This window comes from Malaya genurostris, chromosome 3, assembly GCF_030247185.1.
Source record: "Malaya genurostris strain Urasoe2022 chromosome 3, Malgen_1.1, whole genome shotgun sequence".
Classification (NCBI taxonomy): domain Eukaryota; kingdom Metazoa; phylum Arthropoda; class Insecta; order Diptera; family Culicidae; genus Malaya; species Malaya genurostris.
In genome coordinates this window covers 102,529,477-102,542,135 of record NC_080572.1, presented here as the reverse complement: position 1 = coordinate 102,542,135, position 12,659 = coordinate 102,529,477, and the positions used below count along the sequence as shown (strand labels likewise).

At 36.4% G+C, this 12,659-nt stretch overlaps 1 protein-coding gene across 1 annotated transcript in view; it reads right to left on the bottom strand.

Annotated features, from left to right (window-relative positions):
• LOC131437178 (uncharacterized) overlaps positions 1 to 12,659 on the bottom strand; it is a 213,673-nt gene that overhangs the window by 173,262 nt on the left and 27,752 nt on the right. The window contains exon 2 of the mRNA XM_058606349.1: positions 6,423 to 7,230. Within this exon, the coding sequence (XP_058462332.1) occupies positions 6,423 to 6,682 (260 nt within the window). The 5' untranslated portion in view covers positions 6,683 to 7,230. The remainder of the gene's footprint in view (positions 1 to 6,422; positions 7,231 to 12,659) is intronic.

Here is a 12,659-nt window from a genome sequence, read left to right as displayed (position 1 = left end):
AAAAATTTTGAACAACTTAGTGCCACAGGAACCTGTGACGAAGCTTAGATGACGTTGTGACGAAGTCAAACAAATCGCTGAGCTCGTTAAAGCAGCGGATCATTGCCAAAATCGGGCTGTTTGAAGCGTAACTGGTATTGCGTAGATCAGTATGTAGTAAAGGTCGCGGTCGACGAATACGTGTAGGAGCATACAAGCTCACTTGGGATAAAAGATTAGGAGCATCATATTCAGCCAGTAGTAGCTTAGATATGAAAATCGCTTGTGATGCATGTCGTCGATCGGCTAAAGATTTAAGTCCTAATAGTTGACGACGACCCTCTTACGGCGGTAAACTCAACGGGTTGCTCCAGGGCAGTTCACGTAATGCATAATGTACAAATTTTCGTTGAACAGCTTCAAGTCTTTGAATTCACGTGACGTGGTAAGGACACCAAACAACATTCGCAAATTCTAGCTGCGATCGTACCAAGGAAGAATATAGCGCCTTTAAACAGAGTGGATCACGAAATTCTCTTGAGATTTTGAATATAAATCCGAGTAACCGATTTGCTTTGTCAATCGTAGCCGCAAGATGACAAGTATATGTTAGTTTCTCATCCAGAATAACACCTAAATCCTTGATGTGGTCTACACGTTGCAGTTCAGTGCCAGCCACAGTATAATTGAAACTAAGTTTGTTTCTCGTACGATAATAGCTGATAACATAACTTTTTGTAACACAGAGAACCATCATGTTTCGTACACACCATTCATAAAACATATCAACAAGAACTACGTAGCTTAACATATTGTTGACAACAACGCCACCAAAACAAAACGCGTCGGTTTCAGGAACCAGCTTCCATAGCAGGGGGTGATTATTACTATACATGCTACGCATGTATGCAAATATATGAAACATATTTCTATCCTATTTCCGAGGAGGAGTGAAGCACGCGAAATACGCATAAACAAGCTCATGCTTGCACGCGCAACTTAAGAAAATTGTTGCGATTTTTTTGTCGTGAATACGACTTACTTTACTATGGGGTGCCTTTTCAAAATTTACCCTCTGAGAGAGTGATAAGTTTTTGATCGTGAATATCTCTTGTTGTATCTAACGAATCAACATAATTTTTGCTACATGCCATCGGAAATATGATCACAATTTTATGATAAAATTTTCAGTTGTGTGACATAATCTCAAATAGTTCAAAATTAAACTTTGGTTGGTTTGTTTGGTATAAACGAGTATCAAAGAGGATAATTCATAAGGCGCGTTTGCCTTTCTCGTATTATGAAAGCTCATAGCTCAGTGATCTGTGGAAGGATTTATATAATCTAACTACCAATAGAATCGAAATTTTTCAACTTAAACGTGTATAGCAACAGCATTGAAGTATTTCAATAGTACACTATTGAAAATCCTGTCTCATTTGACCCATGTCAACACCAGCCAATCAGAACGCGTTCTGAGGAAGAGAAGAAAATAGCTGCTGCTGTACAACAAATCGTTCAAGAAAAATGTTCCGAAAAGTGGTGAATATCGTAGTGAGTTCCTCAATTTGGTCCTTCTGAATGCTAGAAACGAATCCCTACAGCATACTGATAGTTTCTTTCAATAAATTATGCAAATCCGAAATGAAATAATCGACATTAAAATTCTATATGCGGCTATTTTTATAGCCGTTAGGACCGCCCATTAGTGAAAAAGCTACAAACGAAATCACATAAAAGGAAATTTCTTAACAAAAATTGAATCAGTTTGGATTCTATCGCCACTGCGAGCAGATGTGTTTTGTGTCGTCTGCACAGCTAGTTTCGCTTTCGACAAGAGCGATTACGTCACAGCTGCCAGTCATTAGCATTGGAAAAAGAACAACGGTGGAGAGCATTACACAATATCAGCCGTTCTAATGGCTCTAAAATTTTTCTAAAGAACTATTAGGATTTGTTTTTCGCAAATCGCAGGTAATTATCCTCAGTTTAGTGCAAATCAAGAACAATTTGGTTAGATTTGTGCACTTTTCGCTGTGTGAAATTCACAGTAATCGAGATCAAGTGAAGCCTTTTTTGCGAAAAATGTTCCAGAGTTTAATATCGTAGAGAATTACGCAATTTGACCCTTCTGAATGCTGGAAATGAATCCCTACAGCATATTGATAGTTTTTTTCAAAAAATTATGCAAATCCGAAATGAAATAATCGACATAAAAATTCTGTATGCGGCTATTTTTATAGCCGTTAGGACCGCCCATTAGTAAAAAGCTACAAACGAAATCACATAAAAGGAAATCTCTTAACAAAAATTGAATCAGTTTGGATTCTATTGCCACTAGTGATGTCGGAAATTTCGAATTACTCGATTATTCAATAATCGAGTATAATTTTGAAACTAATCGATTGAAATTTATTCGATTATCTGAGTTATCAATCGATTACTCGATTATTCGTTCGATTATTACTATAGGATTTTTTTAATTATTCGATTAGCTCAACAATCGAATATTAGTTTTAAGCTATTCGATTAAATATTACTCGATTATCTGGGTTATTAATCGATTACTCGATTAATCGATCGATAATACGACATCCCCAATCGCCACTGCGAGCAGATGTGTTTTGTGTCGCCTGCACAGCTAGTTTCGCTTCCGACAAGAGCGATTACGTCACAGCTGCCAGTCATTTCGATGGATGAAAAAGCAACGTTGGAGAGCATTATAAAAAATCAGCCGTTCTAATGGCTCTAAAAGTTTTCTGAAGAACTATTAGGATGTGTTGTTCGCAAATCGAAAGAAAATATTCTCAGTTCAGTGCAAATGTAGAACAGTTTGGTTAGATTTTTGCACTTTTCGCTGTGTGAAATTCACAGTAATCGAGATCAAGTGAAGCCTTCTTTGTTTTTGCGAATAATGTGGAAAAGGGGAATGCTTGCATAATTCATACAATTGATCAACTAATTGATATTCGGAAGTGTTAAGGAACATGTCATTTGTTTTCGTATTCACGACATCCAGTTATGTCTCTGACATTACCCACCCGCCTTTTTTTTGTTTACTTTTTGACAATTAACAATATTAGAAAAAATCTAAGTTGAACTCGATGAAATTTTTTTAGGCCTTTTCAAGGTTAGTTTTAATTATTGAACATCCAAAAAATTAGCAAAAGTCCAACACATATTTAAAAAATGGAAAAATGTTTTCTAAGCAAAATATGATAAAGTATTGTAAAAGTACAAACCTTTACGAAGAGATTCCATGTTTAAACGTGTAAATAAATTGAGTTATTGCGAAGCAACACGATTTTGAAGACGAGATGTTGATCGTGCGACGCTCACTTTAAATGTGAGTTACAAAAATAGCAAGGGCGTCTGCTATTTCTGTAACTTACTTTTGCAGTGAGCGTTTCTTAACCATTCATGTTTTCAGCAAAGCCATAGTAAAAATTAGTCACACGAATAGTACTAAGGATATTCTCATTGGAAAATAAATTGGATTAGGAATATATTTTTCTATAAGTATTGTAAAAGTTTGTTGCGTTAAGTTGCATATTTCGCTTTGGTACAAGGTTTCCTAGGTAAAAATAGGTCAAATGATGTATAACTTTTCTAGAAAAGAACAAACCTATGCAATACCTTCTACAAAATTATGGGATTTTATATTTTCTACAATTATTCCAAACAAAGTATGCATAAAAAAATAACTCGAAACACGTTATGATTAGAAAACTAGTTTTAAGGAGGTTGCCATAATTCAATAACTAACTAACTTTGAAAAGGCCCAAAAAAAGTTCCATCGAGTTTCACTTAGATTTTTTTTATAATATAGGGCATATCTTTTTCTAGAAATTTTGTAAAAATCAGCTGCATAAAGTTGCATATTTCGCTTCGGTGCAAGGTTTTATCATAGGTAAAAAAGGTAAAATGTTGTATAATTTTGCCAGGAAAGAACAAATGTATGCACTACCTTCAACAAAATATGGGATTTTTTATTTCTACAATTATTCCAAACAAAGTATGCATAACAAAATAACTCGGAACAACTGATGAATAAAAAACTGATTTTAAGGGGCTTGCCATAGAAACACTTGCTACATCCATCCCCCATTAAATCATATCTACGGTATGAAAAATGTTTCTAAGGTCTTCAATAAATATCGATTTTCGTCAAGTTATTTGAATTTTTTCATGACCCCTCCTTGTTAATGACACTTACTACGCTACCTCCCCCCATGAACATACGCTTATGACCACCTTTGAAGAGCAAGAAGTACATGTGTCAAGTTTGATAGCAATCTGTTAAGTACTTTCGGAGTTATGCCGTGTTAACACTATACCCCCTATTTAAGGCACTTGCTACATCCACCCCCCTATAGTAATATCTGAGTTATGCAAAATAGTTCTATGGTCTTTAAAACGTATCGATTCTCTTCAAGTTATATGAATTTTTCCACAACTCCCCCCTGTTGATGATACTTGCTACGCTTCCTCCCACATAAAAATACGCTTATGACCATCTCTGAAGAGCAAGAAGTACATGTGCCAAGTTTGATTCAGTAATTTTAAAGTTATGCCATTACAAACATTACACCCCCCTTTTTGAAGGCACTTGCTACATTCACCCCTCATATAATCATATCTAATATACGCAAACTGTTTCAACGGTCCTAAAAAAGTATCGATTCTCGTTAAATTAGACAATTTTTTTCATGACAGGGGGTTAAGAACACTTACTACGCTCCCTCCCCCCAAAAAATACCATTATGACCTTCTCAAAAAAGCAATAAGTATAATAAGTTTGGTGGCAATCCGTTCAGTAGTTTCGAACTTATGCCGTTTTAAACGCACTTGCTACATCCGCCCCCCGTATAGTCATACCTAAGGTATGCAAAATGTTTCTATGGTCTTTATAACGTAACGATTTTCGTCAAATTATATGAATTTTTCCATGACCCCCCCCCTTGTTTATGACACTTGCTACGTTCCCTCTCCTATAATAATGCTGCTTGAACCATCTCTGAAATGCAAGAAGTACCTGTGCCAAATTTGGTGGCAATCCGTTCAGTAGTTCCGAAGTTATGGCGTTACAAACATACAAACTGCAATCCATTTTTATATAGCTATATAGATTTTATAGATTTTATTATGTAGGTCGTGTTAGGATAAACCGATCCTCGGATATCGACTCCGGACTTGGATCAAAATGAAAGGTTTTATAGTTCGTTTCTTATTTCCCGAAGCTTGTCTGAATGCAGTATTCCTGGCTCAGATTTGCGGGGTTTAAACTACAAGCCCTCGCTTAGAGCGACGACGAGAGAAATGTGTTTTTTTGTAAATTGGTCTCGAAACTATTTCAATTTGTAGGTTATGTTAGATGTTGGCCATTCAAACCGACTTCGGATTTTTCTTCCAGAAGTACCGAAGTAGTGGTCAAAAACTCATAAAATAAGCATACTCATTATTCTCGCAGATAGTTTGACCGATTTTCACAAACAAAGATTAGGAAAAAGTCCTTATGGTTCATACACACTTCGAAAAACTCTGTGATTTTAACTTTGATAAGATGCACACAAATGGAGCGTCGCAATTCACGCTAATTTACGTGCAATAACATATATGTGGAAAAATTTCACGACATGGTGGTATAATTGTTGATCAAACTGCTGTAAAATATTTATAGATATTATGTTTAACTATCGATAGTTGTTGAATTCTTGAATTTTTCAATAATACTCAATATTATCTGAAAAAAATCAAATGCAAAATATAAACCATTCAAGATGTCGTTTGAATTCAGAAATCGTTTCCGGTATTCATTCAACAAGTTTTCCAATACGATTTTATCCATAATGCATTTTTTTATTTATTTCAATAACAAACACGCCTTCCTTTTTTAATCACATTACATGCCATCATGAAAAAAGCATTATGTTGCAGCCCAGTTGCAAACAGAGGCCGTTTCTTGAGTCTTCCTGATCACTACATTTATCGTTTCCCTCCTTCATTGCTATGTTTTCACTGAGCCTGGCTGCACCACTCTTCGAAACAAACGCAAAACCAATTACCACCATAATGCGACGCAACCTAATGCAAAATCCATCATGAGCCTTCGTAATAGCTCTGGGAAGTGCTTGTCTGACTGCAGAGTTTGCAGTTTGAAAATATACTCCAAAAGGAAAGTAATTTACACGATCGACCAGCTGTGCATTTTCTGGACTGCTTTTCTTATGTACAAAGTACTTTGAGCATTATGGTGATAGCATAACAGACTACTAGCAGCAGACTGGTTAGCCTGGACTGGATAACTAATTCCGATTATAAGTTTCAACATAAAAAGCAACACTCATCAACATCTCGCATCGACATTGCGACTGTATCCTACTGATTACTGAGTAAATGTTGATCCGCTCCCTAGTAAATGTTGAAGATGAAAAAATACTTACTTTTTCCCTTTCTGATCCACGCTATCCACAACGACGTTCCAGGTACGATGTATCAGATACAGTAAAAATAGCATACGCGAACTTTCCGGGTTCTGCTGTTGCGGCTGACTTTGCTGATTGCTCTTGGAAGCGGTACTGGTAGGTCCATTTTCGTAGCAGCACCGTTTTCCATGGCAGTTTTCAAAGCCCTGTTGTTGTTGCTGTTGCTGCTGTCTCCGAGGCAACGTTGACTCGTTGGAACTACTTATCGCATTACCCATCTCGAGTTGATTGAATTTATCCGCTAACTAGATTCAATTTGATCCAATCACGTGCTGCGTTTTCACACCAGATCGGAACGGGAAAGAACTTTCACAACCCAACATTCTATCAATTTTACGGAAGTTCATGCACAGCAATAATCAACATCAAATCGAAATTAAATCAAATAATCGTCAATCTGATTCCGAATTTTCTTTTGTTCTCCACCGTCTACGATGGAGAAAAGGTTCAGTAAATCAGGTACATAATCGGAGCGACGCGAAATTTAATTCAATGCGGGACTTTTTCATCACTTGTTTTGCTCAAGCCGTTCACTTACTACCCCAACATCGTGTTGGATTTTCCACCTTTCTTCGAAGGAACACTATCAACACTCGTCTTCATGCAACGTACATAGCACGTATCTATATCGTTTCAGGTACGCCCATAGCAACATATCTTCGGCGTCATCAAGTTGCTTATACGCTCCACTGCAAGTAATTTTCTACTCGAAGTCGTTCACTATTAGCTGCTGCACTTCAACCACCGGTTCGGGCTAGCTTGGCATCTGATAACGAAACACAAGAAGAAATACATAGGAAATGATTAATAATGCAGCCAAATTAAATTGAATTAACGTTTTTGAGGATCTGGGCACGATACCATTCATACAACATCGGGTGAAGGCAAGAATCGCGTGTGCCAACGGGTAAATTGATTTCAATTTCGTAGAATCAATCAATGGGGCGTGTTGGCAAAGACGGAAGAAACTGTTGATCGAGACTTTCTATGTAGGCACTTTCCTCAAATTGAGTAATGATGAATGTTTTCCGTAGACAATAGCTATTTGGTGTGCTGGTACATTGACCATCAGAAGCTGCGTAACTTGGTTTCTCATCGATTACGCCGCCACCGCAACCGTCCAGCTTTGATTGTTAAAGTGGCGTCATTACAAAATGAACACAATTATGAACCAAACAAACAGTTTAATAACTGGTTGAGGCAGTGTTGTACTCAAATGATTTGAAATCACACAGTACGATTAATGCAAACGTCGCGAATCTTAAACACTTCAATTAAGTATAAATAATAATAATGGGGATGATTTAATTAGCCGCATCAAGCTCAGTCAGATGATTTAGGAACATAAATTTGATGCACTGAATTTTCTTTTTACGATATCGTTTCATACTAAATACGTAGTACTAGGCCATTAAATGGTTCGGTACGCTAAAAAACAGCTGCGAAATTTGTTGTTACAAAAAGGCTAAAATTCACTAAACGAATGTAATGCCAGGCTTTCGACCGAAGCCTCGGAGACCCATAGTGTTATATATCATTCGACTAAGCTCGACGAGATCGCACCTTTCAATGAGTTTTTTTAGCACTCAATTTTCTCCAAGATGGCGGAACCGATTTCAACAAGATCAGGCTCATTTGAAAACTGCTGTAGGGTATTGATCAAGTTCGAAGATTAAATAGCGGCGACTTGTGGTTCCGGAGACATGATGGTATAAGTGACGTAACCAGTTCGCTTTCACATCTCATCCAATTCAGTCGATATAACAAAACTGCTTACGTTCGGGACAGACGAAACCAAGTACAGTATTGTGTAGTGAACAATAGAACGACCTCGAAATGAGTGAACCAAACGAATAAAAGCTACGAAAGAATACAATTGTTGTTGACTTCAGGCAGTGCAAAATTCGACCTACGATACGAGAACTTGAAGGTTTGCTTAAGGAGCTAATGCATCTTGACATTAAACGTGTGCATTTACTTCAATGCAATAAGACAAATAATGTTGTTTACATCCAGTTTTATAAAGAGTTGGATGCAATTCAATTCACAAAAGACAATAACAATGTGCACTATGTGGAGCACGAGAACATTCCAGTATATATGAAAGATAGTGCTATAGAAGTGCGTGTGCATGATTTTCCCTCAAGTGTCACCGATTCTTATATTCGAATAACTATGTCCCAATACGGAGAGATTCTCTCTATCGAAATAAAAGTGGAAGAACTTTTTCCCCGGTATTTTAAATGCCGTACGTTTGTTACGCATGCGCTTGAAGAGGCCTATACATTCTTATGTGACTTTCGGTCAGGATACAAGAATTCTGTGCAAATCACTTGTTACCTATGACAATCAGATGGCCACATGTCAATATTGCCAAAAAGCTGTTCACTACGGTAAGCCATGTGATAAACTGGACAAGGAGACAACCACACCAAAGGACAAAGGTGCTTCCTTCACACCAACCCAAGCAACCCCAGTACATCTGTGACAGCCACCAATAGCAATGAAGCATCAAGTTTGAAAATCAAATGGCTGTCACTTCTTGTTCCGGTGATATAATGTTATAAGTGACATAACCGACAAAACACATTGCTTATTTTCCACTCAACTTTCGCAGAGATGGCTAAACCGATTTCAACAAATTTAGCTTCGTTTGAAAGGTACTATTAAATCATTGAATAAATTCGAAGATCAAATCCCTGTTACTTTTGGTTCCGGAGATATGACGTTTCAAGTTACGTAACCGTAATAACGCACTATATTTTTAACGCTCAATTTTCTCGAAGACGGCTGAACCAAATTTTACAAACCTAGAGTCGCTTTAAGAAGTAGAATTTAAAAAAAATCGGAATTTTTTTTTTCATTGCAAAAGGTCATGTATGATTTTAAAAATAATATTCCAATATATATAATATAATACAATATTGTATGGTCCAGGCATTGCCGATTAATGGCATGTAAGTATGAGATACGATCTTGCAGCACCGAAAACTTTAAACGCGTTTATCTAAGAACCACGTTTTTTGAGCTGGCCGTAACATAAGTCAAGTTAATCTTGACCAATCGATTCAAAAATTTTAAAGAATATTCTCGAACGTTATCTCCACAGAAGTACGTAGGGGTTTTTTTGAAAATTGTGAATATTTTTTTTATGAACAATTTTGTGATGAAAAAATTTCAAAAAGATGCTATTTTACAAAAAAAATAATTAAATTGAAAAACCCTGCGTGCCCCTATGCACACAATATGAAATATATGATATTAGAAAATGTTTTGTTTTTTGTTCTAGATCGAAAATTGCGGGAGCTAAATTTCCGGCCGTCAAATGCAGCACTTTCGCGAAAATGGCGCCAAGCCGCCATTTTGTTTTTCAATTTTGAAAACTGATCATTTTTTTGAACTCAAATATACATATTAAAAAGTGCTTTATACAAAATTCCGATTACTCCATTTTTTGGATCCCAAAATAATTCCCCAAAAAAAATTCTCTTTTTTTCTACAGTGGTGTAACCCCTTAACGCTACTATGTGTTCACTGAACAGATTCGAAGTTCAAATGGTTGTCGCTTACGGTTACGGTGGTATAATGGTAAAAATGACGTCAAAACTCATTACCGCTGAATTTTCTCGGATATGTTTAATGAATAATTTTAGTCTCGTTCGAGACGAAAACTAGACTAATTATTTTTTACTACTCGCAACATTATTTTAGATTGTGACCTTTGATCAAGTTAAAATGTATTATTGCTCGGTTTAAGAAATGTTGCCGAAATTTTGTGAACTACCCGAATCAATCTGAATAAATTGATGTCAAAAATGAGCTCAAATTAGTGTCACAAATTGTCCTAATAAAAAGGCAGATCATATTTTAATAAGACTGGTTCGATGAAAGAGATGGAAGAGAAATCGGTACGTCCATTTCCGAGAAAGTTGAGTGGTAACGAATTTTGTCGTTTACGTCACTTATACCATTATATCTCCGGAACCAGAAGTGACCACAGTTTGGTTTTTGAACTCGATCAATAATCCAATAGTATTCTCCAAATGAGCCTATTTTTTTTAGAATCGGCCCTGCCATTTCCAAGAAAAAATGGGGTAAAAAGTTCTTTTTTAGGATACGTCACTATATCGCCAGAACCAGAAATGTCATCCATTTTGACTTTTGAACTTGATCAAAGACGTAACAATAGTTTTCATACAAGTCCCAGCTGGTGGAAATCGGTTTAGCCGTCTCCAGAAAAAAATGAGTTGAGCGTTGAAAATGCGTTTGTCGGTTATGTCATTTATACCATTATATCTCCGGAAAAAGAAATGACAGCTATTTGATTCCGAACTTGACCAATGACTTGATAATAGCTTTCAAATGAACCTAAATTTGTTGGAATCAGTTCAGCCATCTATGAGACAATTATGCATTCACTTATTCCATTAAATCGCCGGAACCCAAAGTCATCGTCATTTGATCTTCGAAATTGATCAATGGTTTAATACTAACTTTCAAACTGACCTAAGTTTGATTAAATTGGTTCAGCTATCTCCAAGAAAATAGAGCGATAAGAAATCATTTGAAAGGTGCACACCATTCGACAAATACGAACAAATTTTACGAAAGGACTGTCAAGACTTCGCTTTGCTTTCAATCTTATAGTGATTTACCTAACAAGCCAACATAGCTTTCTGATTCTATGTACAAAGCAGAAAATTATACCCTTATAGGATGCAATGCGCACTACTTATGTATTGCGCGGATTACATCACATACGCTCTGTTGAATTTTGTATTATTCGTAAAATGATTTACTATCCCTTACAACATTCTTCTCAATCCTTTTTGCTTTTTTTGTAATTCATTAGAATCGTATACTGTTCAACAAGTGCAATCGCGCTTTCCTACCAAGTGAGATATTAGTGGTTACTGTGGTAAGATTTGAAACGTGCGACATAACAAATTATAACAGAACTTACAATTATCTATGATTTTCTGTTAATTGAAGTCGATTACCACTTAACAGCATAATCGGATAGAGGGCGGTATGCTTCATGTAAGGATCGAACAGAACGACATGAAGTTGTTACTCATCTTAAAGTTACGGTTACTGTTCCGTTCTACGGCGATGGTTTTTGAACTGAAAAGTAGTGGTTGTAGCAGAATTTCACAAAGAATCTGAAAATGCAACTCAAAATGACAAAACTTTACCCAAAACAACCGAAATTTGGAAAAGTTTACATAAGCTTTTTTGTATTTTTTTTAATTGCTTGCGCGCTGTTGTTTTGTATTGAGATGGTGTGAGAAATGCACAGTGGGCATGGTGGCATTATATCGTGAGTAAAAATTACATATCAAATAATGACGCGAATTTATGCAGCATTGGGTTTTGTGTTGAAATGAAAACGAGTTGAATACAATAAAGTGGGTATTGTAAGAAATCGTTTATTTTATTAGAACTATCATTTATAATGCTAAAAATATCCAACTCTGTTGAGCTCAATGCATTAATGTTGCTGAAGCAATAATGTTTGGCTGTTTTATATCATATAACCTCATGTTAGTCATTCATAATTACTCATGATTCAAAACTCTAGTGTAAGAGTAATCACTAACAATAACGATTGAACTAGCATATATTCAAAGTGTGAAGGATTTAAAAATGCATAACGTCCAGTCTATTTTACAAGCCAACATAACGAGAGGTAAGCCCACTGCGCTCAATCACTGAAAAAAATTCTGGTTTCTATCATGATGGGTTAGTCGATGTCAACCCCGTGCATAAGGTCAGAGAGTTTTTCTATTTCATTCTATTTATCGTCAGTTATAGCATAACATACAAAGATTATTTGGGAAAGTTCAATCACTAGAAGTCTTGAAAAATGCTACTGCGTTTTTAATAAATGTGGCAGTATGTGCAGAAGACATTTCTTCAATGATTGTTTTTCACTGTTCCTACTTTTCCTACTGCCCCTTATCTACCACATATGATTAATCTATAGCGAACGGCGACTCATTCCGGTGCTCAACCCGCATCCTGTTGATAGTGTCTTGATCCACATCTGGATGGATGAAAATGGCAATGTGTTAAGAGAAACACGTTCTCGTGCCAGTTGCCCTGCCACAGTAACCTATAAAATAAGACCCACTGAAGGCCACATGGGAAGAAAATCACTAAATGTATGGACACATTCTGGTGCGGTCCAATGGA